A 27317-nucleotide genomic window follows, 5' to 3' on the forward strand; every position below is an offset into this window, starting at 1 on the left:
TGTGCACTTTGCAAGTGCAGCTGCTCCAGAGCTTAGTAAATAAGGGGAAGCTCTGCTGACTTCCATCGTCCAATCATGTGCAAGCAAAAATCAGTTTTTATCATTTCCTTGCACCTTATTGGGTATTCTTTGTAAGGTGAAGCTTTATCCCATTTACTAAGTTCTGTAGCAATTACAATTGAAAAGTGCAGAGTCTATTTGCCTTTAGTAAATCAAGCCCACTGAGTCTGATTTACTAAAGAATTTATAAATGTTCACACAATAAAAATTTTGTTGAGTCACTTACATTATTCAATTTTGAAAAGACAGTCCATGCTTACTAATTTTATCTGATCATGACCGGATAATTGAAGTGAGCTATCCCACATTTCACCTAGTGTGAATTTAGGCTGAACAAATCTGCCTACTCATAGCCAGCATTGTCAAAAACTGGTATCAGCATTCAGAAAGGAACCTGGATGACCTTTCTAAATACAACTACTTCTTCTGAGTTCACTTTGCAAAAGTTCATTGAATACAGCTGTTAGGGCTCTTTTATTAGGCTTCAGTTAACACTGTATTTCAATTGGAAGTAATTACACGTGTCACAAGAACTCTACAAAACAAACAATAAAAACCTGCACAGGCCACATCTTTATTGTTTTATTTCACAGTAGAATTTACAGAAAGGACATATTATGAATGTGTTGTAAACATATTTAGAATCATCTACTCACATACTATATATTTCAGAAAAAATACATCTCATGAAACTTCTGTTTCCAACATATTACAATAAGCACAAGCCAATTCAGCAAATCTGATCATTTTCTGCAAATAACAAATGTTCTACATACAGACTTGTCTATGGATAATAATGCAAATCATAAATACAGGCAATCAAGATTCATATATTCCAAGATTTTTCTAAATAGCAGAAATCACTGTACATTGATTAAATGTGAACTCCAGACAGATGTAGAAGACAGAAACGAATGAAGCTTGGTATTTATTTTTAAAACATTGCATTTTTTTAAATGTAACTAGTGTAAATACCTGAATTTGACTTGGGATCAGCCTCTAGCAAACAAAATTAGAAAATTGGCAAAATCTGCCAAATTCCTGAATACGTTTGCTCATCTATTACATTTATATATACCCATCAGTTTTTGTAGTACAAAAATCAGACAGTAATTGCTAAGAGCAAAATCTGCATTACTTGCTAAAAAACAAACATTGCAAGGACATTACTTAGAAGGTCTATGGGAATGTTGGCACATGTATCATAGAACTGGTAAGAATTTGAATATGTGTTCAAAGAAGTTTGGTGTGTTTAAAAAAATAAGCATTCATACCCACCTCTATGCTGCAGCATCAATGTGATGTTGCAGCCGTCCCGTGTCAACTCTAAGACCAAGAGCGATTATGTGACTGCTGATCACTCAGTACTCGATCTGCACAGAGTGGAGTGTCAGTCACCACTCTCTGTTCTGCTTCTGCTGTGCTCACTGAAGCCCCAGGCAAGACAGTGGGCCACACGCAGAGGCAGAGGCAGAGGCAGCTGTCAATCAGGGAACCTGGTGGATTCTGATAATTTTGTTGGGATCTTCCCAAAGCTTGGGGCAGCTCTACTACATCAGCTGAGAGTGGGAAAAAACCCACCCTCAGCTTCCCGTGGGTCACAACCGCCCAGCAAGTATGTGCAGTCTTGTGATCCTCAAGAGAAGTATGGCCAAAAACGTTTTGCCCAATATTCTTTTTTAGTGAATGGAGAGTGTGTGAAAATGATGATGGAAATAGAAGTGGAAAAAAACCCAAAATTATTTCATGCTGTTGAAAATTTGCAAACTAGGAAAGAAGCTTGGTTCTGTCCAGTGGTGACTAAAATGGAGTGCTACAATCTGATAAAAAACTCAAAATTATCATAAGTTTTATATATTTGTCTTAATCTGTGAAGAAGGTTCAAGTGTCAAGTTTCCACCCTGCATTCACTCTATCTTGTCTTCCACAGTACACATAACATGGAAATGCAATTATTTTAGTAAATATAAACTGCTAAATACCTTTACTCATCAGCAGTATATATCAGTCTTGTTGCTTCTATCAGTGTCCAGCAGAGCACTGGTTAAAGCTTGTAGAAGGAGTTTTCTTTCTGCTCTAGAAGGATGCAGAACCTCTGAAGTCTGTCTGGATAGTGCTGATTGGCCTTGTGCTGATCACATGCACTCTCTCAAGAAAAAAAAAAAACCTAATACACACCAAACTGAGCATGTGCAGAGTCTCTCCACATGATATGTCTTATCAGGAGATATGAAGGGGACACTGGAAGAAGGGTGGATCAGAGAAGTCAGGATCAAACAGCATTTTTACACAATGCAGAGGAATAACCCCTTGGGTTCCACAGTGAGTATGTCAAGCATGCTTTACTGCAAACCACTGATTTTACTGTTCTGGGCTTAGTAACACTTTAAAGAACTTCTTTGGTCTAATTACCCTTTAAGTACTCCCACACCCAAAGTTTTATACTGACCTGTCCACGCACCCGTGAGATTCACACTGTGCACCCCACAGAGAGATGCACAGTCACCCCTGCAAGCTGTTCACCTGGTCCATCCCTTCTATTTATCCCTATTGAGAAGCCATCTATTATGCGTCACAACGATAGATGGCCTCTCCATAGGTATGAATGATATTTTTCTGCGTGTGCAAAGAAGAAGCAAAGGCCTGGTTGAACAGTTTTCAGTGGCAGCCATTTGACTCCTCATAGGCTGCACAATGTGCAATTTTACAGAAGATTAGACAGGTGAGTGTAAAACTTTGGGAAGTGCTGGGGGGAAGGGGGTGACAGAATGACTCTGTTACCTGTTTAAATATGAATGTGAATACACTCTCTCCCACCTATGCCACTGATTTTCATTGTCTTCATGAGTACAGTGGTTGGTAAATCTTCAGCTTCCAATACATCCAGAAGCATCTGTGTCTGTCTACCCCTCATATCCATTCCTGGAGGTGCTTTTTGGACAAGAAGTCAAATAGCGGGGCCGCAGAAGTCAAAACAAGCCTAATAGAGGCTCTATTCCCTTCCCACTCTGAGTAAAATAATTCTTGTAGCTTATTGAAGGGTTTTCCTCTCTTTCTTTCACATGGACACCTGTCACCAAGACAGGAAATGAGGGGAAGTCTCCTCAGCAGAGGCAAAGACAGCAATAAATTTCTGATAAAGGTTCTAAACAAAAAAAAGTGTTTGCTGGAATTTGACAGATAATAAAAGGTATTTGTTTACTTTTTGTAGTTTTCCTTGTCAAGCTATTCACAGTTGTAATATTTTTTTTCTCATTGGAATAGTATTGATGGGAACACTCCTTATATCCTTATAGTCCATATTCTCCAGTATACAAAATCCTTTATCCAGAACAGAAGACTACACTTCCTAATTTGGTTAATAGCAAACACAATACACATTTGACATTCATATATAAATAGCTCGCTCTCCTAATTAGCAATATAATATAAAATTAGTGGGTGAGATATTTTCATCTATATCATCCACACTTTCAATCATGACCAAAAGCATGTCTATTTCACTGTGTTGCTCATTTATTTATTAATTCTTACAGTAGTTTTCCAAGTCATTTGCTTTGTATGGTGATTCTTTGGTTGTCCTAAGGATTCAAAATGGCTTCCTTTTAGTCATCACAGTGTATCGGTCAACCATGGCACAAAGTGGAAGATTGTCTTTGATTACTGCAGATTAAAGCATTGCTTCAGATAATGACTCATATGGGTGTAGATGTGTCTGTGTGCCAAGCCACTTATCCCGTGGTCTTTGTCTGTATACCACTAAAAAAAAAAAAAGAGAGATTAACAATAATACACTATGTGGAATCATGTGTGCGGACACTCCTTTCAATTTTGAGTTCAGGGGCACAAAGCCAGAATGATAAGGGCATGGTTTGAGAAGTTAGGTGTTAAGGAACTCAAGTAGCCTGCACAGGACCCTGACTTCAGTTTTGCTGAACACCTTTGGCATAAACTGGAACATAAACTGGATTGTGAGCTAGGTCTTCTTATCCAGCTTCAGTACCTGACCCTACAAATGCTCTTTAGGCTGACTGGGCACAACTTCCTACAGGCACTCCTCAAGATCTTATGAAATACCTATCCAAAAGAATGGAGGCAGTAGTAGATTCCAGGGAAAGGGAGAGGGGGGGGGGGGGGCAACTCCATTTTATTGCCCATGTCTTGGAATGGAATATTCAACAAGCCCAACAAGCTAACATACATATAATGGACAGGTATCCAAGAACTTTAGACTGTGTAGAATAACTGGTTGGATAAAGAGTGTGGCTTTACATTTACAAAAATTAAAAGTAAAAAGTCAGCCTTTGGTTTTATCTGTGATTCTTAAATTGTGAAAATTGTGGCACCACTTTCAGAGTCTATCATTCTGCCTGTGTCACCACCTTGCCTGGTAACGAATATGCAGCTGGATTTCTATGATGTTGAATAAGGTTCTCTGCATGTACAAGTAGCTTCTTCAAATCTGAGTGTGAAGGACATATCTCAGCATTTATAACCATACAGGTAACTTGGCACCTTAATCCAATCACAATGAAATGTTTTGAGGCAGTAGTTGTTCCCCAGCAATAAAATTCTGATGCATTCTCCAGAGAGATTGCCTTTAGGATGGATTCACACTGCTCAAAAAAATTAAAGGAACACTTTGAAAATACATTAGATCTTAATGGGCACAAATATCATGCTGGATATCTACACTGATATGGACTGGATAATGTGTTAGGAATGTAAGGATGCCCTGTCATGGATGGAAATTAAGATCATCAACTTACAGAGGACTGAATTCAAAGACACTCTGAAAATCAAAGTGAACAAATGATGCAGCAGGCTAGTCCATTTTGCTGAAATTTCATTGCAGCAACTCAAAATGGTGCTCAGTTATTTGTATGGTCCCCACGTGCTTGTATGCATACCTGACAATGTTGGGGCATGCTGCTAATGACACGATGGATGGTGTCCTGGGGTATTTCCTTTCAGATCTGGACCAGGGCATCACTGAGCTCCTGGAGAGTCTCAGGTGCAACCTGGCGGAGTCAGATGAACCAAAACATGATCCAGAGATGTTCTATTGGATTTAGGTTAGGCAAGCATGAGGGCTATTCAATGGTATCAATTCCTTCATCCTCCAGGAACTGCCTGCATACTCTTGCCACATGAGGACGGGCACTGTTGTATAACAGGAGGAACCCAGGACCAACTGCACTAGTGTAGGGTCTGACAATGTGTCCAAGGATTTCATCCTGATACCTAATGGCAGTTAAGGTGCCATTGTCTAGCCTGTAGAGGTCTGTGCGTCCCTCCATGGATATGCCTCCCCAGACCATCACTGACCCACCACCAAAACAGTCATGCTGACCGATGTTATAGGCAGCATAACATTCTCCATGGCTTCTCCAGACCCTTTCATATCTGTCACATGTGCTCAGGGTGAACCTGCTCTCATCTGTGAAAAGTACAGGGCACCAGTGGTGGACCTGCCAATTCTGGTGTTCAATGGGAAACGCCAATTGAGCTCTATGGTACGGGGCAGTGAGCACAGAGCCCACTAGAGGACATCGGGCCCTCAGTCCGCCCTAATGAAGTCTGTTTCTGATTGTTTGGTCAGAGACATTCACACCAGTGGCCTGCTGGAGGTCATTTTGTAGGGCTCTGGCAGTGCTCATCCTGTTCCTCCTTGCACAAAGGAGCAGATACCAGTCCTGCTGATGGGTTAAGGATCTTCTACGGCCCTGTCCAGCTCTCCTAGAGTAACTGCCTGTCTCCTGTAATCTTCTCCATGCTCTTGAGACTGTGCTGGGAGACACAGCAAACTTCTGGCAATGGCACATATTGATGTGCCATCCTGGAGGAGTTGGACTGCCTGTGCAACCTCTTAGGGTCCAAGTATAGCCTCATGCTATCAATAGTGACACTGACCACAGCCAAATACAAAACTAGTGAAAAACAGAAAAGATGAGCAGGGAAAAAAATGTCAGTGGCCTTCACCTGTAAAACCAATCCTGTTTTGGGGATCATCTCATTGTTTCCCATTTAGTGCACCTGTTAATTTCATTAACACCAAAGCAGCTGGAACTGATTAACAAACCCCTCTGCTACTTAACTGACAAGATCAATATCCCAGGAGTTTAAACTGACTTGATGCTAAACTCTGATTAAAAAGTGTTCCTTTCATTTTTTTGAGCAGTGTATTAGAATCGCAGCGCATTTTTGAGGTGCATTTTTCATGCACTGCACTTGATGACGCATTACCTTTTTTATCCAAAGCCCTTATAACAAAATGTGACTTTTTTGGCCAGTGTATGCCAATGCACTGCATAAGTGTGAACTAGCACAATGAAAACAATGTCAATCTACTGCACACACCTAAATACATTAAAGTGTAAAAGTTAAAAAACACAGATGAAAATGGGCCCTTAAAGATAAGTGTTTAGAGCACTTTATAAAAAATATAAAATTTACCATGGATTCAAAGTCTACTCCGGCATCTACAAGTGCCTTGGAGATTTGGGCTGCTTGCTGGAAGTGCACATTATCTGTAAAAGAAACAAAAAAGTCAGTAAACCGATTGCATCATGGTTTTGTCAGCAACCAAAGTATTTGAAGTAATATTTTCCAGTGATAGAACCTATTATTATATTATTACAGGTACTTATATAGCGCCATCAATTTACACTGCGCTTTACATATACAGTTGTGTTCAAAATAATAGCAGTCAGACATCACTAACCGGATCAATCACTGTTTTTGGTAGAAATGATATTTCTACATGGTAAATAATTTACTAGCAGGTGTAGTAGAGTAATAGAAATCCAACAGACCCAACAGTCATAACATGCATGCTGCTGATTCTGTGTAATTGAATCACTAATTGAAAGGGGCATGTTCAAAATAATAGCAGTGTGGAGTTTTATTAGTGAGGTCATTCATTCTTTGAAAAACAGGTGGCAATTATTGCCCTTATTTAAGGAAGGAAGGTAGCAAATGTTGTACATGCTGGTTACAGTGCATTTCTCTCTGAAATTCTGAGGAAAATGGGTCGTTCCAGACATTGTTCAGAAGAACAGCGTACCTTGATTAAAAAGTTGATTGGAGAGGGGAAAACATATAAAGAAGTGCAGAAAATGATAGGCTGCTCAGCTAAAATGATCGCAAATGCTTTAAAATGGAAACCAAAACCTGAAAGACATGGAAGAAAGAGAAAAACTACCATTCGAAAGGATAAAGAATAGCCAAAATGGCAAGGACTCAGCCAACAATCAGCTCCAGGAAGATGAAAGGTCTAAAGTTCCCTGTGAGTACTGTTACAATTAGAAGACGCCTATGTGAAACCAAGATATCTGCAAGAAGCCCCCGCAAAGTCCCACTGTTGAAAAAAAAGACATGCGCTGAAGAGGTTACAATTTGCCAAAGAGCACATTGACTGGCCTAAAGAGAAATGGCGCAACATTTTGTGGACTGATGAATGTAAGATTGTTCTTTTTGGGTCTAGTGGCCGGAGACAGTTTGTCAGACGACCCCCAAACACTGAATTCAAGCCACAGTACACTTTGAAGACAGTGAAGCATGGTTGCGCAAGCATCATGATATGGGGATGTTTCTCATACTACGGTGTTGGGCCTATTTATCGCATGCCAGGGATCATGAATCAGTCTGAATACATTAGAATACTTGAAGAGGTCATGCTGCCTTATGCTGAAGAGGAAATGCCCTTGAAATGGGTGTTCCAACAAGACAACGACCCCAAACACACCAGTAAACGTGCAACATCTTGGTTCCAGACCAACAAGATTGACGTTATGGAGTGGCCAGCCCAATCCCCGGATCTTAATCCAATAGAAAACTTGTGGGGTGACATCAAAAATGCAGTTTCTGAGGCAAAACCAAGAAATAGAGAAGAACTGTGGAATGTAGTCCAATCATCCTGGGCTGGAATACCTGTTCACAGGTGCCAGAAGTTGGTTGACTCCATGCAACACAAATGTACAGCAGTTCTCAGAAACAGTGCTTATACAACTAAATATTACCGTATTTTTCGCACCATAAGACGCACTTTTTTCCCCAAAAAAAAGGGGAGAAAATGTCAGTGCGTCTTATGGAGCGAATATGGAGCGGCCGGTCCGGTATTTCCACTGCCGCCGTGTCAGAATACCGGGCCGGCCGCTCAGCTCTACAGCGGGACCTTATAGAGATGACTGCTGACCTTTGGGGAGGGGGGGAGCGGGTACCTGAATTTGACAGATACCCGCTCCCACTTCCGTGGAGTTGTTCTTTCATCTTACCCGTTCCTCTATCCAGCGGCGCGGTCTTCCCGGTTTCTGTAGTGTGGGCATGACAGCCGGGTGCCAAGTGCGCATGCGCAGGAAGCGGTGCTTTTTGTGAATGGTAAGGCGGCACCTGGGACACATGACAGATCCCAGAAGCCGCCGGACCAATCACAAAGCGCAAGTGCTTCTCGCTCATGCGCACTGGGCACCCGGTTGTCATGCCGAGCGCCATTACAGAAGCCGGGAAGACAGCGCACGGCTGGATAGAGGAACAGGTAAGATGAAAGAACAACTCCGCGGAAGTGGGAGCGGGTATCTGTCAAATTCAGGTACCCGCTCCCCCCCCTCCCCAAAGGTCAGCAGTCATCCCCCGTACTATCCACAGTCTCTGGTCATCCCTGTGCTGTCCGCAGTCTCTGGTCATCCCTGTGCTGTCCGCAGTCTCTGGTCATCCCTGTGCTGTCCGCAGTCTCTGGTCATCCCTGTACTGTGTCCGCAGTCTCTGGTCATCCCTGTACTGTGTCCGCAGTCTCTGGTCATCCCCTGCACTGTGTCCGCAGTCTCTGGTCATCCCTGTACTGTGTCCGCAGTCTCTGGTCATCTCCTGCACTGTGTCCGCAGTCTCTGGTCATCCCCTGTACTGTGTCCGCAGTCTCTGGTCATCCCTGTACTGTGTCCGCAGTCTCTGGTCATCTCCTGCACTGTGTCCGCAGTCTCTGGTCATCTCCTGTACTGTGTCTGCAGTCTCTGGTCATCTCCTGTACTGTGTCTGCGGTCTCTGGTCATCTCCTGTACTATGTCCGTGGTCTCTGGTCATCTCCTGTACTCTGTCCGCAGTATCTGGTTATCTCTTGTACTATGTCCGCAGTCTCTGGTCATCTCCTGTACTGTGTCCGCGGTCTCTGGTCATCTCCTGTACTGTGTCCGCAGTCTCTGGTCATCCCTGTACTGTGTCCGCAGTCTCTGGTCATCTCCTGCACTGTGTCCGCAGTCTCTGGTCATCTCCTGTACTGTGGCCGCAGTCTCTGGTCATCCCTGTACTGTGTCCGCAGTCTCTGGTCATCTCCTGTACTATGTACGCAGTCTCTGGTCATCTCCTGTACAGTGTCCGCAGTCTCTGGTCATCTCCTGAACTGTGTCCGCAGTCTCTGGTCATCCCTGTACTGTGTCCGCAGTCTCTGGTCATCTCCTGTACTATGTACGCAGTCTCTGGTCATCTCCTGTACAGTGTCCGCAGTCTCTGGTCATCTCCTGAACTGTGTCCGCAGTCTCTGGTCATCCCTGTACTGTGTCCGCAGTCTCTGGTCATCTCCTGTACTATGTACGCAGTCTCTGGTCATCTCCTGTACAGTGTCCGCAGTCTCTGGTCATCTCCTGTACTGTGTCCGCAGTCTCTGGTCATCTCCTGTACTATGTCCGCAGTCTCTGGTCATCTCCTGTACTGTGTCCGCAGTCTCTGGTCATCTCCTGTACTGTGTCCGCAGTCTCTGGTCATCTCCTGTACTATGTCTGCAGTCCATTAGTTCAGAATTTTTTTTTCCTGTTTTCTGCCTCTAAAACCTAGGTGCGTCTTATGGTCAGGTGCGTCTTATGGAGCGAAAAATACGGTAAGTGATTCAAAGGAAAGCAAAATCTTCAAACATTTTTCAGTTTATATAGTGAATGTTTGAGTTTGTAAAGAAGAATACAAACACTGCTATTTTTTTGAACAGTCTAATATTCACTTTTCTTCAATTTTTTTAGAGGAACAACACAAATTTGATATATTTTTCTTCATGTTTTGATTTGGAATAGAATGTGTAGTGTTCCCAATGCATTTGTGTGTATGGAAATAAAAGCTATTAGAAGGATTTTGAGCTTTATTCACTTTTTTCAACACACTGCTATTATTTTGAACACAACTGTATATAGTACATTCACATCAGTCCCTATCCCTCAAGGAGCATACAATCTAAGGCCCCTAACTTACATACATACACACACATACTGAAGCCAATTTAGACAGGAGCCAATGCACCTACTAGCATGTCTTTGGAATGTGGGAGGACACCAGAGTACCCAGAGGAAACCCACGCAGGCACAGGGAGAACGTGACAACTCCAGGCAGGTGGTGCTGTGGTTGGGATTTGAACCAACAACCCTAGTAATGCCAGGTGGAAGTGCTAACCGTTTAGCCACTGTGCTGCCCAAATATTACTGAACTATAAACCTTCAGAACTATGAAAACTATAGTGAAAACGATTTAAAAAAAATAAAGCAAAAATACTGTGATACATGAACAATCCACATAAATAATTAGGAAATTGGTGAAATAATCTGGTGTAATCTTCCCTAATTTCTCTCAGTTATAAGTGTCTACTTATGTTAATAACTCTGAAAGACACTTGTGGTATTATAAATGTTACTACACACAAAGATCTGCACAATCTGGAAGCAGTGCTTAAGGTGGAAAGCATCTTGATGAATTAAATTTTTCCTGAAGCTTTGGAAGTGTAACCTAGCCCCTTTGTGATTAAAGAAGATCAACAGACGAAAACAAAATTTGTTAATTCCCCCAGGTGATTCCCCCATCCAAATTCCTGGAAGGGTTGCTGAGCTGTGTTGTTTGATAGACAGTTTCTACTCTCTGCTGGTTGTAATCTCCAGATTAGAAAGGCCATATTTATAGGCTTGGGGGGTTGTGGAGCTACTGCCAGCAATGACAGAAAGAAACATTTACAGTATTTAATTTACCTTTCATTGTTCATATTTTAATGGAGACAAGCACTATGTTCACATGGACTCCTGGAGGATTTAAAAAGTTTTTTTTTCTCTTGTGGTGATAATTCTTCTTTAATGTTTGATCAATCAGACTCAAACTTGCAGGTTTTAATCTGATTGTTGGTTGTGAGAACTGTCTCAGTACTGACAATCTGATACAGCAAGGAGACTAGAGGGAGTGTGTTTGGAAATATTTGAATAATAAAGGTTTAAAGAAAAGGTGTTCACAGATCAAAAGATTACCAATATATATGGAAGTAAAGTGGACTGTTCGAAAGTTTTCACCAGAACAAGCGCCCTCTTGGACAATTTCCTTCTTACTGTTGCTGTGGTGACAACCATGGATGAGCTTAGGTTCAGTCCAAAGTGGGTTTGATGGGCAAGAGCAGATAACATTAAGGTTTGGATGAACTTGGATTCAAACAAAACCCATCATCATCACTAGTGACAAATCAAAATTGTAGATTTTGCTGCACCTTTTAGTGTCTTTGTTACAGATTTTCAGCCCTGCTGACCACTCTCAAAAGGAATCCAGGCAGCAGTAAAAACCTGACAGGGGTTCTATCCCCTCACTATGCTGTCCAAAACAAGAAAATGGAGCTATAAGTACACTTTAATTGTCAGATATAAATGAAGTGTAGCTTTAAAGCACCCTTCAGCTAGTGAAAGTGAGGGAAACACTAGCTGCAGCTGCTCTTTGTAGCTGCTGCCCTGTTGTGCTGAACTGGTTAACAGCTATATGAGCAAGAAGAGGGAGCTGCTGAGCAGGAAGAGTTAAGTAGAGTCAGGCAGCACTGCACTGTGGGAACTGTAGTCCAGAGAAGAGAGCCTCTACTGTAATCAAGAGCTTTTCCCAGAGGGAGATTACCAGGAGGAGGTGAAAGAGCTGATTTTTCTCAAGCTGTACAGGATACAGCTTTCTCTTGCCATTGGGTAGTGCACAACACTGTCCAGTGTGCATCATTACTGCTACATATTGAAGGCCTGAGAGATCCAGGGCACTGAGTTCGGGGTGCCGACAGCTAGGGTTGCCTGGATGCAGAGCACAGAATGGACTAATCACTATGTGTGAACAGATGGTGAGAGGCAATTTTGCTGGGACTGGTAAGCTGCTGATGTGGGGATTTACTATCTGTTGACAGAGAGACTGAACATACAGCCATCTAGTAGCCTTACTGCTGCCTGCAGGCTTGATCGGGACTATTTTTATGTGCACCAACTGTATAATTGGCCCCCAACTTTAGCCAGCAGAAGGGGTTAGACCTAAAGACTGTCCTTTTTCAGCTGCTACACAGAGGCCTTCACCTATTGCTTATGCTAAGAGGTATCTCTCAGGGAACATTGTACCATATCTTAGCCATTCTCCTAGAGTGAACTGTAGAGTAGTTTTAGTATAGTTCTTCACAACGCAGTTAATGCTTATATGGTCTGCTTATTGATGACTTTGCCAATTCATGATTTAATCCCACTCTAGTGGTACAGAACTCTATTCTAAGTTACCTTAGCATAGTGATTATACTGTCTAGTGGACTGTGTCTGAACCTACCTTCTGTGTGTTAATTTATGCTCAAGCCACCATTTATTCTAACCCATACCAATACATTGAGTTCATTTACTACTAAACGGTCTTGTGCCTAATTCACAGCTGAGCTAAAGGTATCTATACCCATGTTACTTATAAGTGCTTGCAGTAACTTTCATTCAACCAGAGGGGCTGTGTTGCTCTTGTAGCCGAGGTGCAAAACAGAAAGCCCAAATTACCCAGCAACTCCTTTGGAGGTAGCGCTACATAAGACTGGCTACAGTGTGTATGTAAAGCCACAGACAGCTCTTGCATTGACCTTTTAAGTTTTCACCACTGGATTGACACTGAAGGTTGCTTTAGGGCCTTACAGGATTTAAGAAGGATTCTCAAATGCTTAATAAATATCTACTGAAACTAATGCTCCTCAGAAAAACATATGCAAGTTAAGATTTCATCACACTTGTGTGTATTTGACCCTATGGGTGCAGAAACATGGCGTTATGGAAGAAGCTCCTAAGTCTGTTGGGGTTAGGTAACATAAAGGTATTTTAACCATAGATGCCCAAATCTCTTTGATGTGGTTTTAAATCATTTTCATTAGCAAAAATAGCTAACATTGAACATGTGGTAGAATTTCAGTAGCAGCAGATTTAGATTCATATGATATAATTACACAACTAATAATTTACATTTGTAGACAATTAGTGTTGTTCTGTCTCGGTCATCACAATATAACATTTGGCCATCAAGTTTTTGTTTTGTCAGTTTTGATGCTGGAAATCTGTCATGGGTAGTAGAAACCTAATTAGAGGAGACTCACCATCTGCTGTGCCGTGGATGAGGAGGTATCCTACGTCCTTAAACTGCGCTGCTTTAGCCATGACCGTCGAACTCTGCAGAAAAAAAAAGGTTTTGATTTAACTATTAAAAATTCTTTCCAGTGGAAAACAAATTGAATTGTATCTCTCACGGAGCTGGAGATAACTATAATATACCACTGGATAGAAGAACTTTTGGACCATTTCTCATAATGCTCCTCCAAAAAACATTTAACTCTAAAATTCTGGTCATTTTTAAAGATGGTCCTGTCCTTGTCAGATGTAAACTTTTTAAACTTTAATAAGACTGTATGTGAACACACTGCAAAATACATTCCCATGGGCAACAAGTTTAAAAGGCTAAAAATAAAACCTATGTGGCGTCTTCAAATATATTAATAGTAAAAAGGTCAGGTCCGAGCATGTAGGCCCTTTACAAAATAATTTAGAGTGGGTGACTGGGGACAAAGAGAAGGCAAATTTATAAAATACCTTCTTCAGCTCTGTGTATACAAAGGAGCATGGGAGAGCTCTTGTCCATAATGGGCATGGTATTGACACAGCTCCAGATGATCCACATTGGCTCACAATTGACATGATCCAAAAATATTTAGACAGAATAAAGGTGAATAAAGCACCTGGACCAGATGGCATACACCCATGGATCCTTAAAGAATTGAGCTCTGTCATTTCAAAGCCATTTCTAATGTAAAGGGATTCTTTAAAGACTGGCATAATACCACTGGACTAGCATAAAGCCAATGTGGTGCCTATATTTAAAAAGGGATTAAAATCTTTACCAAGTAATTATAGTCCTGTTAGTTTATATTTGGGAAGATACGAGAGTTTAATGAAAGACCACAAAGACCCTTTAGATTGTAAGCTTCACGAGCAGGGTCCTCCTATTCCTTCTGTACTGAAATGTATTGTAATTGTACTGTCTCCCTTATATTGTAAAGCGCTGAGCAAACGTTTGGCACTATATAAATCCTGTATAATAATAATAATAATAATAATAGATGAGTATTTGCTTGAAAAGAATATTTGTAGCAACAGACAGCATGGATTCATGAAAGACAGAAGCTGTCAAACAAATCTGATTCTTTTTATGAGGAGGTGAGCAAAACCTTGGACAGAGGGTGGCGGTGGACGCGGTAGGCTTGGACAGAGGAGTGGCGGTGGACGTGGTATACTTGGATTTTGCAAAAGCGTTTGACACAGTTCCCCACACATAATGTGTAAGGTAAAGTCTACAGGCTTGGAAAAATTAGTATGTAAATGGATGGAAAACTGGCTAAAAAAACGTAATTAGAGAGTAGCGGTTAATGATTCATACTCTGAATGGTGTAGGGTTGTCAGTGGTGTACCCCAAGGTTCAGTGTTGGGACCCTTACTTTTTAATAGATTTATAAACAATATAGGGTCTTGGATTAAAAATACCATTTTAGTCTTTGCAGATGACACCAAGCTGAGCAGTGGAATAACGTCCTTACAGGATGTCTTCAACTTACAAGCCAACCGCAATGCACTAATTAACCGCTTCCCGTCCGCCCTATAGTAGAAATACTGCTACAGGGCAGCACGGGTGTGCAAAATCATGTATATATACGTGATTTTGCATTTCCAGGTAGGGGGCTGCGGCTGACAATCACCTCGCCGGCGCCTGGTGATTGCCGAGCATCTCCAACGGGGGGAGAACTGTTTGTAAACAAAACAGTTATCCTCCCTGTCAGCTCGAGCACACTGCTTTGCATGACTGTGCACAGCACAGCCATGCACAGCAGTGTGCTTACAGTGAAGCACACAGACACAACTTATAGTAAAACAGCACACAGTTAACCCTTTGATTGTCCCACATGTTAACCTCTTCCTGCCCAGTGCCATAAGTACAGTGTCAGTGCTTTTTATTAGCACTGATCACTGTATCGGTGTCACTGGAGATGTCAGTGACACCAAGTCAGTTTCCCCCAGTGTCAGAATGCCCACTGCAGTCGCTGATCGCCGCCATTACTAGTAAAAATGTAAAAAAAAGCCCAGTATATATAGTGCCATTTGTAAACGCTATAACTTTCATGTAAACCAATTAATTTACACGTATTGGGATTTTTTTTTTAGCAAAGACATGTAGCAGAATACATTTTGGCTTAAATTTATGACAATATTTGATCTTTTTACTGGACATGTTTAATAGCAAAAAGTCAAAAATATAGTTTTTTCTCAAAATTGTTGGTTGTTTTTTTTTATATCGCAAAAAATAAAAAAAGCAATCAAATAACATCAAAATAAAGCTCAATTTGTGGGAAAAAATGGATGTAAACTTAATTTGGGTGTAGCATTGCATGACCGCACAATTGTTCGTTAAAGTAACACAGCGCCGTAACACAAAAAATGGCCTGGTCGGGGGGGTGTAAATCCTCTGGAGGGCAAGTGGTTAATTGGGCAACTATGTGGAAAATGAGGTTTAATGTTGATAAATGTAAAGTTATGCACTTGGGGGCTAAGAATATGCATGCAGCATACATACTGGGGGGGGGGGGTACAACTGGGGGAATCAATGGTGGAGAAGGATCTGGGAGTTCTGGTAGATCACAAGCTTAATAATGGCATGCAATGCCAAGCTGCGGTTTCTAAAGTGAGCAAAATCCTCTCTTGTATTAACAGAGGTATAGACTCCAGAGAGAGAGCTATCATATTACCCCGGTACACATCATTAGTAAGACCTCATCTGGAATATTCAGTTCAGTTTTGGGCTCCAATTCACAAAAAGAACATTGGGGAACTGGAGAAAGAACAGAGAAGGGCAACCAAACTGATACGAGGCATGGGGGAGATCAGCAATGAGGAAAGATTAGAGGCAATGAATTTATTATCTCTTGAGAAGAGGAGATTAAGGGGGGATATGATCAGCATGGTTCAGTGGTTCATATAGTGAACTCAGTGTAGAGTTATTCACTCTGAGGTCATCACAGAGGACAAGGGGGCACTCTTTACGTCTGAAGTAAAAGAGATTTAATTTGCAAATACAGAAAGATGTCTTCACAGTAAGAGCTGTGAAAATGTGGAATAGACTCCCTCAAGAGTTGGTTCTGGCCACCTCAGTGGATGGCTTTAAAAAAGGCCTGGATTCTTTCCTAGATATACAAAATATAACTGGATACTAACATTTATAGGTAAAGTTGATCCAGGGAATATCCAATTTCCTCTTGGGGAATCAGGAAGGAACTTTTTCCCTTGCACTAGCAAATTGGACAATTCTTTCTCTCGGGTTTTTTTTTTTTTTTGCCTTTCTCTGAATCAACTGTAGATATAGGATTATAACTTTTTTTATGGGTGAACTAGATGGACTTTTGTCTTTTTCAGCTAGACTAACTATATAACTATGTCTTTTCCGGAACAGGCTCACCACTGACTAACATAATTTGTAAGGCTTATTCTCTTGACCCTGTTAGGAACCCACATTCCACAAAGTATTGTTTCAGTAACTGTCAGGTATATGCTAACTTGTTCAGTGACAGGCAACTAGCCATCCAGGACAGAAAGATGGGGCAGGACAGAGCAGTCACATGACTTATCGATCACAGAAAACAAAATGGGTGCATAAGGTTCGGTCTACAGTTCACTTATAAATGTAACACACAAACAACAAGGAATAGATTCAATTTCAACAAAATGGTAAGCATGTATACTGTTTTGTCTTCATTTTTCAGTGTTTATTCCTGAAAACTTACTGAAAATTAAACATGTAAGGGGAACTCCATTTAACAGTGTTACTTGTCTAAGCCTGAACTGGTGGGAAGGTCTCAAGAACTTTAGTTCAGAAGCTATATGTCAGAAGTGATAGCCTGCCCCTTTTTCTTATTACCTTTTATGACCATGTAAGCATGAAGCTGCTTAAATTACATTTTAATTAGAGTTTAATTACCCTGGAAGCATTTTTTTAATGAGGTATACCAATTTTTGTCTCGGAAACATGACTAATGACATTTGTAGGGTTTAAATCACTTGATGTTGTAAAGAACCCAAATTCTGCAAATTATTGTATTGTTTCAGTAACTGTCAAGTATATGCTAGCTTGTTCGGTGACAGGAAACAAGCTATCCAGGATATAAAGACGGGGCAGGACAGAATAGTCACACTACTTACCGACCACAGAAAAAAATATATTTGTGTAGTCCTGTCTACAGTTCACTTATTAATGTAACACACAAATAACAAGAAATTTTTTTTGGAAACAGAAAATGTAATGGTGATGATATTTATGGAATAGATGCATTTTTACATAATGGTAAGCAGTTCTACTATTTTGTTTTTTTATTCTTTTTTGCAGTGTCTATTCCTGAAAACTAACTGATGGGTAAAATTAAACTTTTAAAGAAGCTGAGCAAACCATTGGCGCTATGTAAGTCATGTAGAATAAGAGAACTCCATTTTCTAGTATTAATGGCCCAAGCCTGAATTAGTGGAAAGGTCTCACAGACTAGTCCAGAGAAGCTAAATTTCAGAGATGTGATAGACTATCCCTTGTTCCTACCTTTTATGACCATGTAAGCTTGAAACATTAATTATTACAGTTTATATACCCTGGAAACTATTTTTTAAGAGGTATAACAATTTTTGCAAGCAGAGACGTCATAAGGGCAAATACAGCAAAGGCAGCCGAGGGCAGATTATTGTTAAATAGGGGTTCTGAACTGACCCTAATCAGGACCAGACCATCCACAAGGCAACATAGGCAGGAGCCTAGAGCTTAAAGGATCTCCAGGGCACCCAGATAAAAACCTTCATTCTTCTGCAGTAAACCACAGGGAGAGCACAATTCACCAAAGCTTTACACCCACCTGTCACTTCACCAGGGACCCATAAGACTCAATGTTTGAAAATATAAGATATCATACCTCATAATTCCTCAGGTTATCCTCTAACGTAGGTAGGCTCATGTATCTCTCTGTATAAATAGAATCTGCAATTTATAGAAAGTGATATATTACTGTATATGGCTAGATATATACTATATGAAACACATAGAAAGGTAGATAGATACATGCATATAATATAATCATGAATGACAACCTTTAACAAGGTATTGGATGTCACAAAAACAACCCTTTGATTTGCCAATGTTTAGCAAACTGCTGCCAGATAAGAACTATTCTGCATAGAGAAGGTGAAGCCACACTATCAAATACAGCTTGCATATCAAAGACACCTCACTAGTCCTCTGACAGACACAAGCTCTCTCAGACCATTCCCTCTCAGACCATGCCCATGGATGTAGATGGAGACCAGTCTTAGCTGCTGACTTTTGACAAAAAGTCAACATTTGCATATACATAATATATATTACTGTTTAGTTTGATCATGTTGCTTCCTTTTGTAGAAAGAAAGAGTATGCTTTAAGCAGCTGATAGGACAGATTCTGAAGGTACTGTCCTATTTACATGTTTACATGTGCTTTACTAATTCTAATTCCATATTACACTTTGTAATCCAAAATAATCCTGATACATTATTTACTTCCTGATAAACTGAAGCATATTGTATACAGTGCAGTATGTCAGATAATGAAAAGGATGAAAAAAATGCTAAATGATCCAATATACCCCTATACGATTAAATATCAAATCCAGAGAACCTTGAAATCAGATTCTAATGTGTGTGGGATTTTAGCCCATTCCAAAGTCTAATCTATAACTCCCACTGCAAATTACAATTTACAAACTTGTAAATCTTTCATCTTCTTTGCACATTTGGAGGATCCAGCAGTTTCTCGGTATTCTGGACTCTCCCCCAAACAATGGGCATTAAATGTTCTCTAAGTTCTAGTGCTGCAGACAGGTTCCGTATGTACAAAAACCCTCTAATGTCTATTGGGACCCTTAAACCAGCTTTTCAACGAATGGGGTCCTCTCCTAAATTTCATACACATATGACATGAATGAGTAAGTGATTCCATCTGCTCATAAGGTCTTGCTATTTTTTTAAATCAGTCAGTAGTATTGTTAAACTGTGAAATTATGGAGCAATCACTGGTAACAACTGAGAGCAATCTGTGAGCTACTAATAAATGTTCTAGGAGGTTTCATTAAAATAAAAAGATCAAGTCCCCCAAAATCTGATGGACATCGCAGTTTTAAATCACAAACCAGCATATTGTTTCTTTTTTTTTTTAAATGGGGCTTTGGTACCAAGATATCCTTGCCTGCGTTTCCAGCTTTGCTTTTTAAAGGTAACCACAACTAAGACCATCAATAAGTGTGACATGTTTTTAAAGCCCAAAGGAACCTTCAGTTTAAATCAGCTACAGTAATTACATTGCAGGTATGTCAAAACAAAAGTGTTCAAAGTCTTACAGGTTTTTTTCTTTGATGTGTGTGTGATAGCGCTGCACCGGCAAAAGTGAAAACTAATGTATATGCCATAAAATATAGTGTGGGTGGACTATGTTCCGGTCCTAGGCTTCTACCTCCTGATAGCAACAAAGAAGGTGCTTGCCAGATGGTAAATTCTTGAAGGAGTGCCTGGTCTCACTTAAATGGACCTTTTAAAACATTTAATGAGAGCAGGGCTCTCCAAACTGTGGCCCGTGGTCCAAGTGTAGCCTTCCTCTGCTCCTCCTCTCCTTCCTCTAGCACTATTCCTCCCATTGATACAAGACATTCTTTTTCCCACTGACACTAACAATGAGACACCATTCCTTTAGTTGACAACAACAGTAGGACACAATTCCTACCCCTAATACCAATGATCGAGCACTATTTCTTCCACTAATACCAATTATGGGATTCTTCCTCCTACTGACCATAGGCGTTAGATAATTTTGTGACTCTCACTGACCATCAATCCTGAGGCATTGTCTACTCCCAATGACATTGGGACATTTTCTACCCCCACATGCCTCCGTAAAGTCTGAAGGACCATAAACTGGCCTGTTGTTTGAAAAGTTTGGAGACCCCTGGTTAAGAGCATCAAAGACAGCTAACGTTTTTGAGGAAAAGCCTCCCCTTCTTTAAGGCTTGCGCAGTCGATATTAACAAATCACAATAGAATGTATTAAGGGACCTGTGTTACGAATCGATGAAGACTATCATCTTCTGATGGCACTAAAAGCTGCTTTATAAAGTAGCAACAGTAGTAGAAAAGCCTGTCCCCTACAAGCATGCTGCAGAACCTTTTTCTCTGTGTGAAAGTGGTCTCTCTGCAAAACTCTCCAGTCAGTAAGGATCTTGAGTTTGCTGACTGCACAGCTTTGGGTCTGATACAGCAGAGGGGGATTTAGGACCTCTGTAGAGAGACTACTGCTTCTACACAAAGAGCAAAGTATCAAGAGCGTCTAGTGATCCTGATCCATCACAGTTGCTAGTCTCATTCCAGCATCCTGCTTTTGGCTATGATGCATTCCTGTCTGTCTGTCGACCTGCAAGGTGATTGATGTGGCCAGTCTCTGGGTGGAAACCAAACTTGATTTGAGCCAGCCAAGCCTGCAGTCTCATGCTTGTGATATTGTGTTTGTAACATATGCTGCAAGCACCCTGTCTGTCATGCTGATCTTTTCTGCAACATGCTCTCAGGAGACAGTTTTTTCTACTCAGGTTGTATCTGCTTTCAAAAGAAAACAGACAGTGAGACTTTGCACACGCACAATGTATTCAGGTGAATTAAATTAAAAGTTAATGTAGGCTTCAAGAAGTGTATTAGTGGAGAGAAATCAACAACTATGAATGGTATAGCTTTTCTATCACCATACTCCAATTGAATAATTTAATAGCAAATTATCCAATTTTTGTCCAAAAGAAGAATATTGGTTTTGAGAAGACATACCCTTAAAAAAATTGAGTTTTGTTTTAATAAAATACTGCACCTTGGAGTCACATACCATAATAAAACCAGCTTGAGACCGGGGCTACTGCAATTCCACACTTAAACACACCACTTCCACTGCCAAGTACCATAGAAGTTACATAACCTCCATAGGACTGAAAAGACACATATACATACAGTTTAAAATGATGATTATTATTATTACTATTATCATCATCCGATTTGTCATGTTGTTGAGAAAGATTCTAAACAATGGTTTGATGGCTAATTCTATTAAAGTGTATCTAACATTTTTTTTAGCTTTGTACTGAATAGGGAAAGGTTAGAACCGTTTTACTGCTATCCGTTAGAAGGCTCAGTTAGAGAGATTCCTCCTCACTTTCTGTATTGGGGACAGACTTTTTAACAGATAAGAAGTGAAGGAATCCTCCCAATGGAGCATATGATGGCGGAAAAAACTCACAGGAGTTTAACTCTTACCCAGTCTTCAAAGCTATAGATACTTTTTAAACAGTACTTGTCCAGGCTATATTGTCCAGCAGAGGAGACTGGATCACAACACTGGTTGACTTAACAAATTTTTTGGTAAGGTAAAACATCTCACAAACATCGATTTCAACTGTGTATTTAGCTGCCTGCCTGTAGCTCAGATTTAATGCATATCTAAACCTAAATAAAAAAAACTTTAATATATTGCAGCTTACAGTCCTTAGATGTTGTGGCTGCATTCATTTTAATTTTTGGGGCTAAGGGCGTTTTCAGCAAATACAGAAAATACCTGTTGATCTTGCCTGAAATTATATGTCCTTTTAATGTTCTGTGAGCTGAACAGAAAGCAAAAACATCCCTATCTTTTTTTTTGGATAAACTACTAGTCTCATCAATCCACAATGTAATTGAGATGAACTAAAGTAGACATGTTAGAAGTGAAGCTTGTTTGACACTCATTGCTTCCTCCATGGATACAGTGGAGAAATGAGTGGAGACACAAAGAAACGGAAAGTAAAGTATTTGCAGGATCACTAGATGAACATAAAGGGAAAAAGGAAAACTAATGCAGCTACCACATCTAAGTACTGGTAATCTACAATACTTTATATTTTGACTTTGGGTTTCAATACATTTGAAAGTATGAAGATCTTTACAAAAGCCACTGTTTAACCAAGCACCTCCTGAGGTGGTAAATCATATCTCAAATACCCCATGATATAGATACCTTTTTCAGGTAATTTATTGTATTTTAAGTAACTAAAATATGTCCATGGGTCTTTTTTCTCATTTATATTTGCTAAACCTATATGCAAAATGTTTGAATTTACTTTATCAGAGTTACCCCCTGAACTTGCTAATATTACCACCCTGGTGGAAGTTCTTGTCAGTTCCCCATGAGGTACAGGTCCCTTGGGATGAGAACATGTGCACCTGTGATGATTGCTGATAGGAAGCTATCTATAGATTGCATGTCATTAATGGTCCAGTGCTCCCGTGAGCGCTAGAGGGGCAGAGCACAGAGAGGTAACTGACATTAACTGCTTTCTGCTCAGAGCTGACTGAGAACTAAGCGATCAGCAGTCATGTGATCACTCAGTTCCCAGGCTTAGAGCCAGCAGGGGACAGTTGCAGCATCAGACAGATGCAGTAGCATCGAGCTTATATGTAAACCCCACATTTCTCCTTTAATGAATATTAATGAATATTGAGCCACAATAACATGTGCATTTTATACACAGTATTTATTTCTGACAATCGGCTGAGTAATATTTTATTATCACATGAACTGTTGAATAAAAATAGAAAAGTAATGTAGTACTTACCCATCCCCAAATAGCCATCCTTGTTTCATCAACATACCCCAAGGATGCAAAGTGCCTAAATGAGAAACACATGGTAAAAAGACTGACGGCTAACAGAACACTATAAAGGTACAGATGCTGCCTGTTGTGTTGGGGAACCCATTAAGGGACACCTTGTTATTAAGGAAAGGACAAGAGATAGTGGCTTGGATAAGCAAATGTTTTGCTTTCTATGCTATGGACTTGCTGTACACAGCCCTCCACCATTGCAATATTGGCTGCCAAAGTAAGCTATATATTTTTTATTATTATACAGGATTTATATAGCGCCAACAGTTTGCTCAGTGCTTTACAATATAAAAGGGGAGACAATACAACAACAATACATTTAAATACAAGAGGGTTAGGAGGGCCCTGCTCTTGGGAGCTTACTAATAAATATATATATATATATATATATATATATATATATATATATATATAATTTCAGTGACTTTGAATGTAACATGGTTGTTGGTGCCGAACAGGCTGGTCTGAGTATTACAAAAACTGCTAATCTACTGGGATTTTCATGCACAACCATCTCTAGGGTTCTCTTCTAGAGAAAGGTCTGAAATAGAGAAAATATCCAGTAAGCGGTAGTTGTGTGGACGAAAATGCCTTGTTGATGTCAGAGGAGAATCGGCAGACTGGTTTAAGATGATTAAAAGACAACAGAAACTCAAATAACCACTTGTTACAACCAAGGTATGCAGAATACCATCTCTGAATGCATAACACGTCAAACCTTGAAGTAGATGGGCTACAGCAGTAGAAGACCAAACCGGGTGCCACTCCTGTCAGCTAAGAACAGGAAACGGAGGCTACACTTCACACAGGTTCTCCAAAAGTGGACAATAGAAGATTGGAAAAACATTGTCTGGTCTGATGAGTCTCAATTTCAGCTGCGACACTTAGATGGTAGGGTCAGAATTTGGCGTAAACAACATGAAAGCATGGATCCATCCTGCCTTGTATCAACCGTTCATGGATGTGCAGCTGACAAATCTGCAGCAACTGCATGATGCTATCATGTCAGTATGGACCAAAATCTCTGAGGAATGTTTCCAACACCTTGTTGAATTTATGCCATGAAAAATTAAGGCAGTTCTTAAGGCAAAAGGGGGTCCAACCCAATACTAGCAATGTGTAACTCATAAAGTGGCCGATGAGTGTGTATGAATATATATATACAGTATATATATATATATATATATATATATATATATATATATATATTATTTATTTACTTTTAAGTGGAGTTTTTCTTTTCCATAAGGCACAGTCACATATAAAAAGTTGAATTAGTGATTAGCCAGCTGATATCAACATGTCTTCCAATTTTGAAAAAAGCAGGAACATGCAGACAAGATGTACAAGATCAATATGTCACATTCTATGCTGCTGTGTGTTCCTACAATTTGCACATCCTCTCTGTACTTTAACCAGCTTTACTGAATAAGCCCAATCATAACCATGTGTCAGTGTCAGTGCAGACTTACCTGCCAGCAGAAATTTGATCTGCGACCTCTACTGTCCCCAGCTGCCTGTATATCTCATGCATGATTTTGTCACCTTGATATCCACTCCCTCGACCATCAAAACTGGCCACGATAATCTTCTCCGTGCTAGCCAAGTATGTAGCCCAGTTTAGCCTGAAATACTGGTCAACTTTCTGGCTGCAAGGTCCTGCATAACTGTCAACATTAATGCATAATCAAGAGTGTCTGAATTAAAAAAAGCATTCAGAAAATGATAAACATAAAAACAAATCAATAAAACAACAACTATGACCTCAGTCATCTTCTGAAAAATATAAAAAAATGTATCCAGAATCTTAAAGTGTTACTAAACCCAGTACCCTGCATTCACTATATCTGCTCTCCCACTGTATACACAACATGGAAATGCAATTATTTTAGTAAATATAAACTGCTAAATACATTTTCATCAGCAGTATATATCAGTCTTGTGGCTTCTATCAGTGTCCAGCAGAGCACTGGTGTCCAGCAGAGCACTGGTTAATCTTGTAGGAGGGGTTTTCATTCTCCCCTGATTGTCCTATGAGGCTGCAGGACCCCTGACCCTCTATCTGGACAGCGCTGATTGGCCCTTTGCCAATCACATGCACCGTACCAAAGAAAAAAAAACTCTGGCAATACACACTAAAATGAGCATGTGCAGAGTGACTCCTAGAGTTCTGTACTGTCAGCAGATGGATTGGGGACAGTAAAAAGAGGAGGATCAGAGAAGACAGGATCAAACATCCTTTTTACATATTGTGGAGGATTAACCTCTTAGGTTCCACAGTGAGTATAAAAAGCATGCTTTACTGCATATACAGATTGATTTTACTATTGTGGGTTTAGTAACACTTTAAAGAGATCATGTCACAAACCTATATTGTTGTATACTTACACATCAATTAATAAAGGATATTTCTTGGATTTGTCAAAGTGAGGAGGTAAAATCATCTGATACCACAAATCTAAAATAAAGACACGATGGATAGCTATTTAGTAAAACAAATAAAGCTCTATAAATAAAGTTCTATGTGGGAACAATCCTTGAAAACGCATGCCTAATTTGCCATAGTGATCATATTCAACCATGTGACTATGACTTGCTCTCACTGGCTATGACAATGATAGACAGATATATATATATATATATATATATATATATATATATATATATTCACTGCTCCAAAAAAGTAAAGGAACACTTTGGAAACACATTAAATCTCAATGGGGAAAAATATGCTAGATATCTATATGGACTGGGTAATGTGTTAGGAACGCAGGGATGCTTCATTGTTTGATGGAAATGAAAAATTATCAATCTACACAGGACTGAGTTCAAAGACACACTGAAAATCAAAGTGAAAAAATTATGCAGCAGGCTAGACCATTTTACTGAAATTTCCTTGCAGCAACACAGTAGTTTGTATGGCCCCCACATGCTTGTATGCATGCCTGACAATGTCAGGGTATGCTCCTAATGAGATGACAGATCGTGTCCTGGGGTATTTCCTCCCAAATCTGGACCAGGGCATCACTGAGCACCTGGACAGTCCTGGTACAACCTGGCGGCATCAGGTGGACCGAAACATGATATCAATATATACAGTATATACATATACTCAATTATCTAACCTTAACCCTTAAACCTCAACCTTAACCCTACCCCCCTCCAATCTGCAGCTGATAAACTCCACGACAGCATCCTCTCCCTGTCCTGCCCCGACTTGGCTATGACCGCCTACAACAACGTGCTCTCAACAGCCCTTGACTCACTAGCGCCTTTAACCACACGCAACATCAGACCCTGACCGCTCCAGCCCTGGCAGACTGATCACACCAAAACCCTCAAACGACACAGTCGTGCCCTGGAGCGACTATGGCGCAAAACAAAATCCCAACAAGCCTTCTCCCGCTACAAATCTGCCTTCCACACCTACACCTCCTCCCTCCACGCAGCCAAACAAGCCTACTTCCTAACCCTCATCAAGGCCCTCTCCTCCAATCCTCGCCGACTCTTCTCCACCTTCAACTCTCTACTCTCGCCACCCCCACCTCCACCCAGCACCTCACTCACTGCCCTTGAGATTGCCAATCACTTCAAAAACAAGATTTACACAATTCGCAAGGACATCGCCGCAACTCACATGCCCTCTCAACCCGTCCCCTCTCACACAGCTACCCCCTCATCCCCCCTCCCCCTCGACACAACCCGCAGGGACTTCGTCGCTGCTCAAACTCCCTCCAACCCCCTTCCCCCTCACTCAGCTATTCCCTCATCACCCCTCTCCCACGGCCCCACCACTGCTCTGACCTCCTCTTCCACCCCACCCTACATTCCTCATACTGAAGCTCCCCCAACACTCCGCACCTTTGACCTTACGAGGAAGTCTCCAAGATTCTCTCTGATGCCCGCCTCACCACCTGCCCCCTCGACCCTATCCCCTCACAACTCCTATGACCTCCCTCCCCCTCCATCCTACGCTCCCTCACCCACATCTTTAATCTCTCCCTCTCCTCCGGCACTTTCCCCTCCCCTCTGAAACATGCACACACCACCCCCATACTTAAAAAGCCCTCCCTGGACCCCAATGACCCGAACAACCTCAGACCCATCTCCCTGCTCCCATTTACATTTAAACTCCTCGAGCGCCTAGTCTACACCCGCCTATGCTCTCACCTCAACGACAACAACCTCCTCGATCCCCTACAGTCCGGCTTCC

General features: G+C 40.8%; 1 protein-coding gene across 1 annotated transcript in view; it reads right to left on the reverse strand.

The window, feature by feature from the left end:
• Positions 1-620: 620 nt before the first annotated feature.
• The window catches only part of DPP4 (dipeptidyl peptidase 4), a 156327-nt gene continuing 129630 nt past the window's right edge, over positions 621-27317 (reverse strand). The window contains exons 20-27 of the mRNA XM_089660038.1: positions 25493-25562; positions 24577-24771; positions 23057-23111; positions 21298-21397; positions 18320-18384; positions 13427-13499; positions 6517-6590; positions 621-3819 (exon numbers count right to left, since the gene is read on the reverse strand). Of these exons, the coding sequence (XP_089516164.1) occupies positions 3721-3819; positions 6517-6590; positions 13427-13499; positions 18320-18384; positions 21298-21397; positions 23057-23111; positions 24577-24771; positions 25493-25562 (731 nt within the window). The 3' untranslated portion in view covers positions 621-3720. The remainder of the gene's footprint in view (positions 3820-6516; positions 6591-13426; positions 13500-18319; positions 18385-21297; positions 21398-23056; positions 23112-24576; positions 24772-25492; positions 25563-27317) is intronic.

Source organism: Staurois parvus, unplaced genomic scaffold, assembly GCF_062004578.1.
Source record: "Staurois parvus isolate SC_StPar_1 unplaced genomic scaffold, SC_StPar_1.0 ptg000031l, whole genome shotgun sequence".
NCBI lineage: Eukaryota > Metazoa > Chordata > Amphibia > Anura > Ranidae > Staurois > Staurois parvus.